The 18,831-nt window shown below is 39.6% G+C and overlaps 1 protein-coding gene across 1 annotated transcript in view; it reads left to right on the forward strand.

Annotated features, from left to right (window-relative positions):
* Positions 1-14,997, forward strand: part of LOC117335544 (kinesin-like protein KIF27) — a 55,294-nt gene extending 40,297 nt beyond the window's left edge. The window contains 9 exon segments of the mRNA XM_033895614.1: positions 1,381-1,485; positions 1,691-1,905; positions 2,724-2,835; positions 2,958-3,095; positions 4,676-4,866; positions 7,717-7,811; positions 12,592-12,697; positions 12,927-13,108; positions 14,036-14,997. Coding sequence (XP_033751505.1) covers positions 1,381-1,485; positions 1,691-1,905; positions 2,724-2,835; positions 2,958-3,095; positions 4,676-4,866; positions 7,717-7,811; positions 12,592-12,697; positions 12,927-13,108; positions 14,036-14,076 — 1,185 coding nt within the window. The 3' untranslated portion in view covers positions 14,077-14,997.
* Positions 14,998-18,831: the final 3,834 nt, after the last annotated feature.

The raw sequence follows: 18,831 nt of genomic DNA on the forward strand, positions 1-18,831 counted from the left end.
CTAGATCAGATGGAGGCTCTACAGCTCACTAGTACACAGTGTTAAATCATACTAGATCAGATGGAGGCTGTACAGGAGGTAAGGGATCAACAAAATATTATAGTATCCTCAGTAAACTATTACACAGTGTTAAATCATACTAGATCAGATGGAGGTTCTACAGGAGGTAAGGGATCAACAAAATATTATAGTATCCTCGGTTTGCTATTACAGAGTGTTAAATCATACTAGATCAGATGGAGGCTCTAGAGGAGGTAAGGTATCAACAAAATATTATAGTATCCTCGCTTTGCTATTACACAGTGATAAATCATACTAGATCAGATGGAGGCTGTACAGTAGGTAAGGGATCAACAAAATATTATAGTATCAGGGCTTTTTCTGAGGACTTTTTGGGGCCGTTAATGGGCCCCATTCCCAATTAAAATTATTTCATATTTAAGCCAAATTCCCAAAATTTGCAGTTTACACCTGAAAAATCTTTCCCAATTCACTAATTTTCTTCCCAAAATGAGACGAAAAGGCCCCATCCCAAACAAGTGAGAAAAAGCCCTGAGTATCCTCAGTTCACTTTTACAGTGTTAAATCATACTAGATCAGCTGGAGGCTCTACAGTAGGTAAGGGATCAACAAAATATTATAGTATCAGGGCTTTTTCTGAGGACTTTTTGGGGCCGTTAATGGGCCCCATTCCCAATTAAAATTATTTCATATTTAAGCCAAATTCCCAAAATTTGCAGTTTACACCTGAAAAATCTTTCCCAATTCACTAATTTTCTTCCCAAAATGAGACGAAAAGGCCCCATCCCAAACAAGTGAGAAAAAGCCCTGAGTATCCTCAGTTCACTTTTACAGTGTTAAATCATACTAGATCAGCTGGAGGCTCTACAGTAGGTAAGGGATCAACAAAATATTATAGTATCCTCAGTTCACTATTACACAGTGTAAAATAATACTAGATCAGATGGAGGCTGTACAGTAGGTATTAAGGGATCAACCTGTATAAATGTTATTATTATAAAAGTACTCTCAGCTCACTAGTACACAGTGTTAAATCATACTAGATCAGATGGAGGCTGTACAGTAATAGTACTCTCAGCTCACTAGTACACAGTGTTAAATCATACTAGGTCAGATGGAGGCTGTACAGTAATAGTGCTCTCAGCTCACTAGTACACAGTGATAAGTCATACTAGATCAGATGGAGGCTGTACAGTAGGTAAGGGATCAAGCTGTATAAATGTTATTATTATAATAGTACTCTCAGCTCACTAGTACACAGTGTTAAATCATACTAGGTTGATATTGCCAAAATGAGACTGTGAATTCTAAGTTTGATGATCATACTGATGTAATGTTTGTGTTCTGTCTACCAAACAGGAGCTGAAGAAAAGGGAGGCCATCATTAGCAAGAAGGAGTATATGCTGGCTGAGAAAAGTGAATTGGAGATGAAAAGATTACGATCCAGTCAAGTTATCAACAAGGTAGTCTCCCTTTGTCACTTCATTCCACAATTAAATCAGCTACTTGTCAAATTGGTTTACTTATTGTGTCGTTTGGTTTCTGATATATATCTATATTGTTTTGATCTGTGAACACTGACATAACTAAATCAGTCACCCCTATTTTACAGTGTATAATTTCAAATGTTGTCCGGTCACAATGCTCATTTACTGTTGATGTTGGTAGAATATCCTAACTGTGTCAACGAAACTGAATTCTGTGGACAAAAAATTAGAGGAAAAAAGTAAGGAACTGGCACAAACTCCGGAGGAACATCAGGCACAAGTCAAGGACGAGATCCAGACATTGTCCGACAGTCGGGAGAAACTCAACAAACAGCGGCTTGTACTGGAGAAAAAACTCCAGGATGGTCGGATTTTGTCAGGTCCTGAGGAGAGAAGGTTGGTAATGATAGTTAGACCAATACTGCGTCTCGTCCCAGATTTATTTGATCTCAACTTGTGAAAATCTTCCATCAGTAGGATACTGTTACTATATAAACATACTTACATTCTTGGTTTATGTGGTTAAAGCAGAGTCGTTAATAGTAATGGACAGCTTAATTAACTCAATCAAATTCATATAGCATCATCAACAACATTTGTATTAATACAAACTATAAAGGAATTTAAGAAAGCTTTATAAATAATACAGATTAATTTGTTTTATATTGAGTAAGACATTGCAAATGACTAACATCAAATCCAGACTGATAAATATTGAAAGTTTGTAGTGATCTGCTTGTTTGGTTTGTGAAGTTATCTAGATTGGTTCCTTTACTTTGTACTTTAGAATGATCAAGCTAACTCCCCTACCTTATATTATAGAATGATCGAGCTAACTCCCCTACCTTTATGTTATAGAATGATCGAGCTAACTCCCCTACCTTATGTTATAGAATGATCGAGCTAACTCCCCTACCTTTATGTTATAGAATGATCGAGCTAACTCCCTTACCTTATGTTATAGAATGATCGAGCTATCTCCCCTACCTTATGTTATAGAATGATCGAGCTAACTCCCCTACCTTTATGTTGTAGAATGATCGAGCTAACTCCCCTACCTTTATGTTGTAGAATGATCAAGCTAACTCCCCTACCTTTATGTTGTAGAATGATCAAGCTAACTCCCCTACCTTTATGTTGTAGAATGATCAAGCTAACTCCCCTACCTTTATGTTATAGAATGATTGAGCTAACTCCCCTACGTTATGTTGTAGAATGATCGAGCTGGATGAGGCAATCGATGCCTTGGATGCTGCCATAGATTATAAAAATGAGAATATCAACAGTCGACAACTGGAGATCCGACATTCACAGATGTTATCACAGGTACAGAAAATAGAACAGCTTGGACAATGTGTTGTCATCTAAATGCTGAGGAAGTTTTAGGAAGTTTAGGTAAACAGGTTTGTAAAGAGACTGTCATGGATGTTTCATATTTATTTTTGTAGAGTGAAGACAATATGATAAATCGTCTGAACTCCCTGTCAACAACCGAGACAAGGACTCTTCTGTCACGCTACTTTGACAAGGTCATCTCACTGAGGGAAACAGAACGCAAAATAAACCTTCACAACAGCGAACAGGAAGTATGTGTATACTATTTCAGTAGTGCCTAGCTATATATAGTCAATGTTATAGTGTACAGGGTAAGACAGGATAGGGACTAGTCCATGTTATATTGTACAGGGTAAGACAGGATAGGGACTAGTCCATGTTATATTGTACAGGGTAAGGCAGGATAGTGACTAGTCTATATTATATTGTACAAGGTAAGACAGGATAGTGACTAGTCCATGTTATATTGTACAGGGTAAGACAGGATAGTGACTAGTCCATGTTATATTGTACAGGGTAAGACAGGATAGTGACTAGTCCATGTTATATTGTACAGGGTAAGACAGGATAGTGACTAGTCGATGTTATATTGTACAGGGTAAAACAGGATATTGACTAGTCCATGTTATATTTTACAGGGTAAGACAGGATAGTGACAAGTCCATGTTATATTGTACAAGGTCAGACAGGATAGTGACTAGTCCATGTTATATTGTACAGGGTAAAACAGGATAGTGACTAGTCCATGTTATATTGTACCAGGTAAGACAGGATAGTGACTAGTCCATGTTATATTGTACAGGGTAAGACAGGATAGTGACTAGTCCATGTTATATTGTACAGGGTAAAACAGGATATTGACTAGTCCATGTTATATTGTACAGGGTAAGACAGGATAGTGACTTGTCTATATTATATTGTACAGGGTAAAACAGGATATTGACTAGTCCATGTTATATTGTACAGGGTAAAACAGGATATTGACTAGTCCATGTTATATTGTACAGGGTAAGGCAGGATAGTGACTAATCCATGTTATATTGTACAGGGTAAGGCAGGATAGTGACTAGTCCATGTTATGTTGTACAGGGTAAGGCAGGATAGTTACTAGTCCATGTTATATTGTACAGGATAAGGCAGGATAGTGACTAGTCCATGTTATATTGTACAGGGTAAGACAGGATAGTGACTAGTCCATGATATATTGTACAGGGTAAGACACGATAGTGACTAGTCTATATTATATTGTACAAGGTAAGACAGGATAGTGACTAGTCCATGATATATTGTACAATGTAAGACAGGATACATTTCGACATTGACTAGTTCATATTTGTACAGGGCTAAGAAGGGATACACACTTCAACATTAGTTAATTTTATTTTGTGTAATGGTAATACAGGATATATACATGTATTCCTTCTTTCCACTTGTGATCTTTCGAAAACCTTTTTACTGGAACAAAGATTTTAATTTTAACAAAAATTCAGGAATTTAATTTACGACATTGACTAGTTCATATTTGTACAGGGCTAAGAAGGGATACACACTTCAACATTAGTTAATTTTATTTTGTGTAATGGTAATACAGGATATATACATGTATTCCTTCTTTCCACTTGTGATCTTTCGAAAACCTTTTTACTGGAACAAAGATTTTAATTTTAACAAAAATTCAGGAATTTAATTTAAGGAAAGTAAAATGTACAAAATTTTAAAAGACCTATCTGATTTATATGAGTAGGGTCTTTAGTACAAATGTACATATCGGGTGTAACAATACATCATGTATAAAGGAAAATGATTGATAACCTGACTTTCTGTTCACCAGGTGAAGATAGACGAACAGGAGAGACTGATCCGTGAGTTGGAGTCTTCCCTACAGAGGTCACAGGTAGATATCGATCGACGACTGACCAAACAACAGAAGGAATACGAACAGAAGATACAGTTACTGATGAGGCAGATCACAGAGATGGGCGGGTCAGGCAGTGGACATCAGTCTGATAACTTAGAAGCAAAGTAAGTCCGACAGTAAACCCCATGTCCGACAGTAACACCATGTCAGACAGTAACCCCATGTCTGACAGTAACCCCATGTCTGACAGTAACCCCATGTCCGACAGTAACCCCATGTCTGACAGTAACCCCATGTCAGACAGTAACCCCATGTCCGACAGTAACCCCATGTCCGACAGTAAACCCATGTCTGACAGTAAACCCATGTCCGACAGTAAACCCATGTCTGACATTAACCCCATGTCCGACAGTAACCCCATGTCAGACAGTAACCCCATGTCCGACAGTAACCCCATGTCCGACAGTAACCCCATGTCCGACAGTAACCCCATGTCCAACATTAACCCCATGTCCAACAGTAAACCCATGTCCGACATTAACCCCATGTCCAACAGTAAACCCATGTCCGACAGTAAACCCATGTCCAACATTAACCCCATGTCCAACAGTAAACCCATGTCCGACATTAACCCCATGTCCAACAGTAACACCATGTCCGACAGTAACCCATGTCCAACAGTAACCCCATGTCCGACAGTAAACCCCATGTCAGACAGTAACCCCATGTCCGACATTAACCCCATGTCCGACAGTAACCCCATGTCCGACAGTAACCCCATGTCCAACATTAACCCCATGTCCAACAGTAAACCCATGTCCGACATTAACCCCATGTCCAACAGAAACCCCATTTCTGATAGTAACCCCATGTCCGACAGTAACCCCATGTCCGGCAGTAACCCCATGTCCGACAGTAAACCCATGTCCGACAGTAACCCCATGTCCGACAGTAACCCCATGTCCGACAGTAGCCCCATGTCCGACAGTAACCCCATGTCCGACAGTAACCCCATGTCCGACAGTAAACCCATGTCCGACAGTAACCCCATGTCCGACAGTAGCCCCATGTCCGACAGTAACCCCATGTCCGACAGTAAACCCATGTCCGACAGAAACCCCATTTCTGATAGTAACCCCATGTCCGACAGTAACCCCATGTCCGGCAGTAACCCCATGTCCAACAGTAAACCCATGTCCAACAGTAACCCCATGTCCAACAGTAAACCCATGTCCGACAGTAACCCCATGTCAGACAGTAAACCCATGTCCGACAGTAAACCCATGTCCGACAGTAAACCCATGTCAGACAGTAACCCCATGTCCGACATTAACCCCATGTCTGATAGTAACCCCATGTCTGACATTAACCCCATGTCTGACAGTAACCCCATGTCCGACAGTAACCCCATGTCCGACAGTAACCCATGTCCGACAGAAACCCCATTTCTGATAGTAACCCCATGTCCGACAGTAACCCCATGTCCGGCAGTAACCCCATGTCCGACAGTAACCCCATGTCCGACAGTAACCCATGTCCGACAGTAACCCCATGTCCGACAGTAACCCCATGTCCGACAGTAGCCCCATGTCCGACAGTAACCCCATGTCCGACAGTAACCCCATGTCCGACAGTAAACCCATGTCCGACAGTAACCCCATGTCCGACAGTAAACCCATGTCCGACAGTAACCCCATTTCCGACAGTAAACCCATGTCCGGCATTTACCCCATGTCCGACAGTAACCCCATGTCCGACAGTAGCCCCATGTCCGACAGTAACCCCATGTCCGACAGAAACCCCATTTCTGATAGTAACCCCATGTCCGACAGTAACCCCATGTCCGGCAGTAACCCCATGTCCAACAGTAAACCCATGTCCATCGGTAACCCCATGTCCAACAGTAAACCCATGTCCGACAGTAACCCATGTCAGACAGTAACCCCATGTCCGACAGTAAACCCATGTCTGACAGTAACCCCATGTCCGACAGTAAACCCATGTCTGACAGTAAACCCATGTCAGACAGTAACCCCATGTCCTACAGTAACCCCATGTCAGACAGTAACCCATGTCTGACAGTAAACCCCATGTCAGACAGTAACCCATGTCAGACAGTAACCCCATGTCCGACAGTAAACCCATGTCAGACAGCAAACCCATGTCTGACAGTAACCCCATGTCCGACAGTAACCCCATGTCCGACAGTAACCCATGTCCGACAGTAACCCCATGTCCTACAGTAACCCCATGTCCGACAGTAACCCATGTCAGACAGTAAACCCATGTCCGACAGTAAACCCATGTCTGACATTAACCCCATGTCCGACAGTAACCCCATGTCCGACAGTAACCCCATGTCTGACATTAACCCCATATCCGACAGTAAACCCATGTCCGACAGTAACCCCATGTCAGACAGTAAACCCATGTCCGACAGTAAACCCATGTCCGACAGTAACCCCATGTCGGACAGTAAACCCATGTCCAACAGTAACCCCATGTCTGACATTAACCCCAAGTCCGACAGTAAACCTGTGTCCAACAGTAAACCCGTGTCCAACAGTAACCCCATGTCCGGCATTTACCCCATGTCTGACAGTAACCCCATGTCCGACAGTAACCCCATGTCCGACAGTAACCCCATGTCCGACAGTAACCCCATGCCTGGTAATTAGCCCATCCAGGTCTATTGGTGTTAAGTGAAAAATGCTAATGAGGCTAATGAGTGCTATTACATTGTCCTGTAATAAGTCCATCCTCTACTTCAAGTCAAAGTTTATATGTGGCTAATCTCTTAGCTTATCACTGGATAAATATGGTTATAGTATGGGAGTAGGTAATAGAGAAGATGTAATACCTAGGCTCTGAATGGCCATAGAGACTAGCAAACAGAGAAATCAATGGGTAAGTGGCGATAGGACGGACACAGACCATTGTAAATTATACAGAAATGTAGAATTACTTACACTGTACATTGTAGATTTAATTACACATTGTTTTATATGATGTAGGTATCAACAGCTGGAGAAGGAACTATACTATTACAAGAAAACCAGTCGAGATCTGAAGAGGAAGTTACGAGAAATTCATGCATCAGGTGCTCTAGGTCTGTAAAGTTTTTAATATGTGGTGTGTAACTCATCAGCTGGGAATTCTAATTCATTTGTATAGAGCTTTCATCTGGCCCACATAACCAGGTGGACCTATGTTCTTATGTCATGACCCAGTATCTTGTATCCAGTGTTCAACTTTTCCTTTAAAATAATACAAGTGTATACCATACAACTGAAAAATGCATAATTAGAAATTCAGCAGTTTCAATGAGGCAGTTATAAAATGTTTTATTGAATAACAGAAAACTAATGATTTTCTAGCAGCTGTGTAATGTCTAATGTCCGGCTGTGTAATGTCTAATGTCAGGCTGTGTAATGTCTGAAGTCCAGCTGTGTAATGTCTAATGTCCGGCTGTGTAATGTCTAATGTCCGACTGTGTAATGTCTAATGTCAGGCTGTGTAATGTCTAATGTCCGGCTGTGTAATGTCTAATGTCCGGCTGTGTAATGTCTGATGTCCGGCTGTGTAATGTCTGATGTCCGGCTGTGTATTGTCTAATGTCCGGCTGTGTAATGTCTAATGTCAGGTTGTGTAATGTCTAATGTCCGACTGTGTAATGTCTAATGTCCGGCTGTGTAATGTCTAATGTCCGACTGTGTAATGTCTAATATCAGGCTGTGTAATGTCTGATGTCAGGCTGTGTAATATCTAATGTCCGGCTGTGTAATGTCTGATGTCCGGCTGTGTAATGTCTAATGTCCGGCTGTGTAATGTCTAATGTCAGGCTGTGTAATGTCTAATGTCCGGCTGTGTAATGTCTAATGTCAGGCTGTGTAATGTCCAATGTCCGACTTTGTAATGTCTAATGCTCGGCTGTGTAATGTCTAATGTCCGGCTGTGTAATGTGTAATGTCCGGCTGTGTAATGTCGATTGTCTGACTGTGTAATGTCTAATGTCCGGCTGTGTAATGTCTAATATCCGGCTGTGTAATGTCTAATGTCCGGCTGTGTAATGTCTAATGTCAGGCTGTGTAATGTCCAATGTCCGACTGTGTAATGTCTAATGTCAGGCTGTGTAATGTCTAATGTCCGACTGTGTAATGTCTGATGTCCGGCTGTGTAATGTCTGATGTCCGGCTGTGTAATGTCTAATGTCCGGCTGTGTAATGTCTGATGTCCAGCTGTGTAATGTCTAATGTCAGGCTGTGTAATGTCTGATGTCCAGCTGTGTAATGTCTAATGTCAGGCTGTGTAATGTCTAATGTCAGGCTGTGTAATGTCTAATGTCCGGCTGTGTAATGTCTAATGTCAGGCTGTGTAATGTCTAATGTCCGGCTGTGTAATGTCTAATGTCAGGCTGTGTAATGTCTGATGTCAGGTTGTGTAATGTCTAATGTCCGGCTGTGTAATGTCTGATGTCAGGCTGTGTAATGTCTGATGTCAGGCTGTGTAATGTCTAATGTCCGGCTGTGTAATGTCTGATGTCAGGCTGTGTAATGTCTAATGTCAGGCTGTGTAATGTCTGATGTCAGGCTGTGTAATGTCTGATGTCCGGCTGTGTAATGTCTAATGTCTGTGTAATGTCTAATGTCCGGCTGTGTAATGTCTAATGTCCGGCTGTGTAATGTCTAATGTCTGGCTGTGTAATGTCTAATGTCAGGCTGTGTAATGTCTAATGTCAGGCTGTGTAATGTCTAATGTCCAGCTGTGTAATGTCTAATGTCAGGCTGTGTAATGTCTAATGTCCGGCTGTGTAATGTCTAATGTCCGGCTGTGTAATGTCTAATGTCCGGCTGTGTAATGTCTAATGTCCGGCTGTGTAATGTCTAATGTCCGGCTGTGTAATGTCTAATGTCAGCTGTGTAATGTCTAATGTCCGGCTGTGTAATGTCTAATGTCCGGCTGTGTAATGTCTGATGTCAGGCTGTGTAATGTCTAATGTCAGGCTGTGTAATGTCTAATGTCTGACTGTGTAATGTCTAATGTCCGACTTTGTAATGTCTAATGTCCAGCTGTGTAATGTCTAATGTCAGGCTGTGTAATGTCTGATGTCTGGCTGTGTAATGTTTAATGTCCGGCTGTGTAATGTCTAATGTCAGGCTGTGTAATGTCTAATGTCAGGCTGTGTAATGTCTAATGTCAGGCTGTGTAATGTCTGATGTCAGGCTGTGTAATGTCTAATGTAAGGCTGTGTAATGTCTAATATCTGGCTGTGTAATGTCTAATGTCTGGCTGTGTAATGTCTAATGTCTGACTGTGTAATGTCTAATGTCCGACTGTGTAATGTCTAATGTCGGGCTGTGTAATGTCTAATGTCAGGCTGTGTAATGTCTAATGTCAGGCTGTGTAATGTCTAATGTCAGGCTGTGTAATGTCTAATGTCTGACTGTGTAATGTCTAATGTCCGGCTGTGTAATGTCTAATGTCCGGCTGTGTAATGTCTGATGTCCGACTGTGTAATGTCTAATGTTAGGCTGTGTAATGTCTAATGTCCGACTGTGTAATGTCTAATGTCCGGCTGTGTAATGTCTAATGTCTGACTGTGTAATGTCTAATGTCCGGCTGTGTAATGTCTAATGTCTGGCTGTGTAATGTCTAATGTCCGGCTGTGTAATGTCTGATGTCCGACTGTGTAATGTCTAATGTCAGGCTGTGTAATGTCTAATGTCCGGCTGTGTAATGTCTAATGTCTGACTGTGTAATGTCTAATGTCCGGCTGTGTAATGTCTAATGTCCGACTGTGTAATGTCTAATGTCCAGCTGTGTAATGTCTAATGTCCGACTGTGTAATGTCTAATGTCCGACTGTGTAATGTCTAATGTCAGGCTGTGTAATGTCTAATGTCCGACTGTGTAATGTCTAATGTCCGGCTGTGTAATGTCTAATGTCAGGCTGTGTAATGTCTAATGTCCGGCTGTGTAATGTCTAATGTCAGGCTGTGTAATGTCTGATGTCTGGCTGTGTAATGTCTAATGTCAGGCTGTGTAATGTCTAATGTCAGGCTGTGTAATGTCTAATGTCAGGCTGTGTAATGTCTAATGTCTGGCTGTGTAATGTCTAATGTCAGGCTGTGTAATGTCTAATGTCAGGCTGTGTAATGTCTAATGTCAGGCTGTGTAATGTCTAATGTCAGGCTGTGTAATGTCTAATGTCAGGCTGTGTAATGTCTAATGTCAGGCTGTGTAATGTCTAATGTCAGGCTGTGTAATGTCTAATGTCAGGCTGTGTAATGTCTAATGTCAGGCTGTGTAATGTCTAATGTCCGGCTGTGTAATGTCTAATGTCAGGCTGTGTAATGTCTAATGTCGGCTGTGTAATGTCTAATGTCAGGCTGTGTAATGTCTAATGTCAGGCTGTGTAATGTCTAATGTCAGGCTGTGTAATGTCTAATGTCAGGCTGTGTAATGTCTAATGTCAGGCTGTGTAATGTCTAATGTCAGGCTGTGTAATGTCTAATGTCAGGCTGTGTAATGTCTAATGTCCGGCTGTGTAATGTCTAATGTCAGGCTGTGTAATGTCTAATGTCAGGCTGTGTAATGTCTAATGTCAGGCTGTGTAATGTCTAATGTCAGGCTGTGTAATGTCTAATGTCTGACTGTGTAATGTCTAATGTCCGGCTGTGTAATGTCTAATGTCCGGCTGTGTAATGTCTAATGTCCGGCTGTGTAATGTCTAATGTCAGACTGTGTAATGTCTAATGTCCGACTGTGTAATGTCTAATGTCCGGCTGTGTAATGTCTAATGTCCGGCTGTGTAATGTCTAATGTCCGGCTGTGTAATGTCTAATGTCAGGCTGTGTAATGTCTAATGTCCGGCTGTGTAATGTCTAATGTCCGACTGTGTAATGTCTAATGTCAGGCTGTGTAATGTCTAATGTCCGACTGTGTAATGTCTAATGTCCGGCTGTGTAATGTCTAATGTCCGCTGTGTAATGTCTAATGTCCGACCTGTGTAATGTCTAATGTCCAGCTGTGTAATGTCTAATGTCCGACTGTGTAATGTCTAATGTCCGGCTGTGTAATGTCTAATGTCAGGCTGTGTAATGTCTAATGTCCGGCTGTGTAATGTCTAATGTCCGACTGTGTAATGTCTAATGTCCGACTGTGTAATGTCTAATGTCTGACTGTGTAATGTCTAATGTCTGGCTGTGTAATGTCTAATGTCCGGCTGTGTAATGTCTAATGTCCGACTGTGTAATGTCTAATGTCCGACTGTGTAATGTCTAATGTCCGACTGTGTAATGTCTAATGTCCAGCTGTGTAATGTCTGATGTCCAGTTGTGTAATGTCTAATGTCCAGTTGTGTAATGTCTAATGTCCAGCTGTGTAATGTCTAATGTCCAGTTGTGTAATGTCTAATGTCCGACTGTGTAATGTCTAATGTCCGACTGTGTAATGTCTAATGTCCAGCTGTGTAATGTCTAATGTCCAGTTGTGTAATGTCTAATATCAGGCTGTGTAATGTCTGATGTCCGGCTGTGTAATGTCTGATGTCCGGCTGTGTAATGTCTAATGTCAGGCTGTGTAATGTCTGATGTCTGGCTGTGTAATGTCTAATGTCAGGCTGTGTAATGGCTAATGTCCGGCTGTGTAATGTCTGATGTCCGACTGTGTAATGTCTAATGTCCGGCTGTGTAATGTCTAATTTCAGGCTGTGTAATGTCTAATGTCCGGCTGTGTAATGTCTAATGTCAGGCTGTGTAATGTCTGATGTCAGGTTGTGTAATGTCTAATGTCAGGCTGTGTAATGTCTAATGTCTGACTGTGTAATGTCTCATGTCAGGCTGTGTGAGCCAGAATACATACAAAATAATTGTATGATGTTGATTACAGGAGATGATCACATGAGTTTGCACGGTTCCGTCCAGAGTTCCATGGGAGATATAGATTCACAAGTCAACCATAGTCAGTCACATCACAGAAACACAGACAATGGAAGGTAGGAATAATCATAGTCAGACATACCACAGTATATAAAACATAGAAATTGAGGTTGATTATTGTGAACAAATGCTAGTAAAACAGAAATTATATATTGTTACAATTTAAATAATATCATTTTATATTCAGTAATGATAAGGTAGTGATGCTGAACCTTATTGGACCGTGTTTTCTTTGTTCATATTATTGTTTGTTGATGTAATCATGTTATTTGGTTTTGTTTGTAGCCATTCCCATCAAGGTGAGAAGTCTAGTTCACGTCCAAATTCTGCTCGATCAGCTTCACACATTCCTGCCAATGCTACCCCTGTCAAAATATCCAGAAAGGACCTGCGTCTGATGTCAGAAACAGAAGTCAAACTACGGAGGTCCAACCTTAGCCATAGCGGCAGTTCTCAGCAACTTAGAGGTATGGATATGTAGTCAAATCTTAACTTAGAGGTATGGATATGTAGTCAAATCTTTAACTTAGAGGTATGGCTATGTAGTCAAATCTTTAACTTAGAGGTATGGATATGTAGTCAAATCTTAACTTAGAGGTATGGATATGTAGTCGAATCTTTAACTTAGAGGTATGGCTATGTAGTCAGATCTTAACTTAGAGGTATGGCTATGTAATCAAATCTTAACTTAGAGGTATGGATATGTAGTCGAATCTTTAACTTAGAGGTATGGATATGTAGTCGAATCTGTAACTTAGAGGTATGGATATGTAGTCAGATCTTTAACTTAGAGGTATGAATATGTAGTCAAATCTTAAACTTAGAGGTATGGATATGTAGTCAGATCTTTAACTTAGAGGTATGGATATGTAGTCAAATCTTTACTTAGAGGTATGGATATGTAGTCAAATCTTTAACTTAGAGGTATGGCTATGTAGTCAAATCTTTAACTTAGAGGTATGGATATGTAGTCGAATCTTTAACTTAGAGGTATGGATATGTAGTCAGATCTTTAACTTAGAGGTATAGAGGTATGGCTATGTAGTCAAATCTTTAACTTAGAGGTATGGATATGTAGTCGAATCTTAACTTAGAGGTATGGATATGGAGTCGAATCTTTAACTTAGAGGTATGGATATGCAGTCAAATCTTAACTTAGAGGTATGGCTATGTAGTCAAATCTTTAACTTAGAGGTATGGATATGTAGTCGAATCTTAACTTAGAGGTATGGATATGTAGTCAAATCTTTATAGGTGTAATGATTTAGATGAAGTACAGAAAGTTCAATACTCTAATAAGTTAATGTTATTGGCATACACAGTAAGTAGGAAACAGTAACACATGCATTGGTCTACTTAACGACAATAATTTTATCTTGTATTTTAAATTTCAGACTCGCTTGATTCCAATGCTGATAATAATCCATGGAGTTGAGGCATATAATGTCCAGAAATTACTCCTAAGAAGGAAATATCATTCCAGGAGAATCCTGCTCCAATCAAGAGGGACTTTTTAGGAAGATTGAAGCCATTGTGTTCAATATCCACTGGTACTGCCCATCCAATGTGTGGTAGAATTAAATATGGAGCTACTTTTTTCCAACAAATTGAGCTAGTGCTAATATAAAGTGCAAAATTGACAGTGGCACTACCACTTATGGCAAAAGTGGAAGTGACACATCTATAATGATTTAAGGCACAACTGGGAATATCACTGATAGAGGTTGTGTTGCTATAACTGTATTAGATAGGGTATATTGGGATGATACAGGAACACACAATGAAACTTTAGTCAAAGATGTTGTCTTTAGGCAGAATTTGATAGTTTTTCTATGAAAAATGTCTGTAAAAGTTGCTGTTAGTGACAGTATATTTTGATAAAGGTCATGACACAATGTTGTTCCGTAGAACCATAGACAATTTCTGTACAGGATTTTGTAATACTGCCATCTGTCTGCATTGCCTGGATATTAATATCATATGTGAACATGGAAAAACAATTACACCTATCTTATAACACTCAAGTTGATATATTACATTGTTTCCAAACTCTGTCAAACGTCATTACTGATCAACATCCTGTAGTCCATTCTGACTGTTTAACGGCTTAAGTAGAACTAATGAAAACCGATTAAACTTCAAATACAAGGGCTGATTGATATGTTGTGAGTCTCATTTTCTGCGTCACTTAAGTTTAATATTTTCCTGTAACTGCTTCAGGAGTGAAACATAGTATGTGCTATTGATCGTTTGTTCCTTTTGGAGATAATCTATCTGCAGAATACTATCTGCATCCCAGAAAACAGAGGCCATAATCTTCCAAGCTGATGGAACAGTCTTTGCCTTCTTTGGCGGGGGAGAGACAGGGTGCTTCCATTGTTTCGATTGTTGTTTGGCCTCTGGGGTAAAACGATGGACCCATGTTTCATCCATAGTGACAAATCTCTGAAGAAAGTTGGCAGGATCTCCCTCAAAAAGGTTAAGATTAGCACGCGAAAATGTGCACCTGGTGTGATTCTGATCAACTGTCAGAAATCTTGGTACCCATCGGGCCGAAAGCTTTCTCATTGCAAGATCCTCGGTCAGAATGGAATGTACTCTTTCCTGTTAAATACCAACTCTACTGGCTATATATCTTTTTGTGACTCGTCTGTCAGTCATAAAAATATCATGAACTTTATTGACCATTTCTGGGGTTGCAACATTGACAGGCCTTCCAAGACGGGGGTTATCCTCATGGCTCTGTCGGCTGCACTTAAATTCTGCCACCCACCTTTTCACTTTAGCATATGAAGGGGTATCGTTCCCTAGTGTTGCTACCATATCATAATGGATATCCTTAGGTGTTAAACCTTTTTTATGCAAATATTGGATGACTGCTCTTTTACTGATTTTGTCCATTTGCAAAAGCCGCTTGTCTTGTTTACTTCAGAGTGCTACCTCATTGATATAAACTATTCAAATGAAACCAGTCCTTGGGTACATGGCCCTATATAGTCAGAGAATAGTAGGGCTTAACAAGATCATCCTTGAGTACCTCCTTCAATACAATGCTCACAACATAACAATCATCCCATGTATAAAGTTATTGTCACGCAGAAAAAAAGTGATTTGTGGAATGGAAGGAATTTCTATATCTCGTACAGCAACAATGAAAAACAAACAGTGACACTAGCTAGATTATACACCCAGTTATATCTATTTGATTCAAAATAGAAGCACAAGCTTACCATTCCTCTTTTTCCACAATTTGATTTTATTATCAAGGAAAATCATGAAGGTGTTGTACTGCTGATTCTCGTCAATGCTGTGAAAAGTGTCTTAATAGTTTTTCTAGCCCGTGTTACAGAATAAATACCATTAAACATAAATTATAAAATGCTAATCTGGTTCTTGCCATTACAGATAAGTTCAGTATCAAATCACAAATCTACCCAATTTAAGATTTGTTTTTATCCGTGAAGATATTTCTTACGCCATTTGTGGATTAGACACAAACCACTGTTAACCTATATATCAGCACCAAGTCTATGGTACATTTAGGTGAACATGAATAAGTAACAATTTAACAAAATAAATATCTCTAGATTGTGTATGGTATTGGAGAGTGTTATCAAATTTAACAATATTGATTTTACTAGATATGTTTGCCAATTTATATGTAGATGATGTGAGTACAATAACGGTATGTAAGATTTAGAATCAGTCCTGTGATGTGTATAAATGGTAATGTCTCCGTATGCTGTGAGTGTAGGACTGTGATATGCGAGACAGAGTTGTATCCATTGGCGATGCCATCAAGAAACATGTGTTCATGTTTAACATTGTGTTTGGGTTTGTTTATAAAGGTATATCCAGTGTGGTTTTCTCTGTAGATGTGTAACTTTGTTTATTGTACACAACATTGTGTGAATTATATTCTACTCTGTATACATTTGTATTACACTGGGCTAACATTGTATGACAGTATACATTTGTATTACACTGGGCTAACATTGTATGATAGTATACATTTGTATTACACTGGGCTAACATTGTATGTTAGTATACATTTGTATTACACTGTGCTACCGTTGTATGATAGTATACATTTGTATTACACTGGGCTAACATTGTATGATAGTATACAGTTGTATTACACTGGACTACCATTGTATGACAGTATACATTTGTATTACACTGGGCTAACATTGTATGACAGTATACATTTGTATTACACTGGGCTAACATTGTATGATAGTATACATTTGTATAACACTGGGCTACCATTGTATGACAGTATACATTTGTATTACACTGGGCTAACATTGTATGACAGTATACATTTGTATTACACTGGGCTACCATTGTATGATAGTATACATTTGTATAACACTGGGCTACCATTGTATGACAGTATACATTTTATATCTAACCATTATATTACCATGTTTAACATTGTTTCTATCATTTAAATTTCCTGACCTCTGCATATCAGTAATGGAATATTTTTGTACATTGTATGACTTATTTTGGTTGTATATATGGTAACGTAGCCGTCCCTTATGTGTAAATCTCTTTGTATGTTTACCATGGCTTTGTTTCATGGCTCTCCGTCCACATATCATATATTTTTTTCTAATTTATTCAAAGACTTTCATAGAAAATGGCTTAAATCACTGCATTTTACTTACTAGATGATATAACTAAAGACAACTGAGTTACTGAGATATTACGATGTTATAGGCTTTACACATTTTAGATACAGAAATACCATGGTTCACTGCCTCCCTAGCTTGAACATGTTTATTTATTTAAATTTAAGTTATAATTTTCTGTTGGTGTTGGGCAGTCACAATCTGTTGTATAAATGTTGTTGGATGAGTTTGCCAGGTATATATTTTACCAACTACTCCGTCGCAACCTCTAACTGGTATTTTACCTCCAGATGTAGAATCTCTGATAGTCCAGAAAACTAATTGCTAGAATTTTCTGGGTCGAAATTGATTTTAAACAATTCCCCCCCCCCCCCCCCCCCTCCTTATATTAATGTTTTTTCTACATTGTAGAGATGTTAAGATATCCTGCCACGTATTGTACCCCATACAAGCCCTATACACGTGATGTATCCTGCCACGTATTGTACCCCATACGAGCCCTATACACGTGATGTATCCTGCCACGTATTGTACCCCATACGAGCCCTATACACGTGATGTGGGATACAAGTTACTTGTTTAACTTTTCATACCTTGTGTGGTATCCAGTGTTGTTTTGTTATATGTTATTTATTTCTGTTTGTTGCACCTGAGATATTGATGTAATTCACACATTCCTGTTATAGCACACAGTTATATGTAGCTATGGTAACAATACTAACCCTCAATTATCTAGACTTATGCTTTAATATTCCAGTTATAATCACTAAAAAATATTCAAAAGAAATTCATATATCTTTAAATGAACAGATCTTTTAATGCTGTCTTCCCAACCAGATGCTTACTGGAGTAACTGATCTTTAGATTTTCAAATAAGATGAAACTGACAAAAGTTGGTTTTAAATGTGTGACAAGTGATTAACCTTGGATTTATATACATTTATGGAGTCACACTTCGTGTCTCATCAGCAGGTTAAGTGCAAGAATGACAGGCTGCTGAAACATTCATGTCTCTAGAGGCTTAAGTTTACAACTACGTCAGGACAGTGTAAATGGTATATAAATTGAGCAGATATAATCCTGTCTTATTTTATTTCCCGGGTAACTGTAAGATCTGTTACATATGTCATAAAATCTTTTCTCGTACCTGGACATGGATATCCACAATTTAACTGGTGAGATTTTCTTATCTCACCCGAGGTTGTGACAAGCTACAACAATTGCATTTCGTCACGACAACAATTCCTTGACGTTGGGTCAACAATTCAATCACATCATGTCAACATTTCCTTGCATTGATGTAACGTCCATATTGGATACATAAGAGAGTAAACAGGGTAAGAGAAAAATAATCATTCACCACTCATGGAAGTGAGACAGGGGAATCTCAACCCTCGGGGTAAGATATCTAAGCTGACAAACACTTGGCAAGCCTTGTTTGGCAACTTAAGAACCTTCCCCATTGGGTTGAGATTCCCCTGTCTCGCCCCCACGGGTTCAAAGATTCTATTAGTCTTAAACTGGATGATTTCTACTGTTGTGAACTGCTGTCA

The sequence above is a fragment of the Pecten maximus genome, chromosome 10 (assembly GCF_902652985.1).
Source record: "Pecten maximus chromosome 10, xPecMax1.1, whole genome shotgun sequence".
Lineage (NCBI taxonomy): Eukaryota > Metazoa > Mollusca > Bivalvia > Pectinida > Pectinidae > Pecten > Pecten maximus.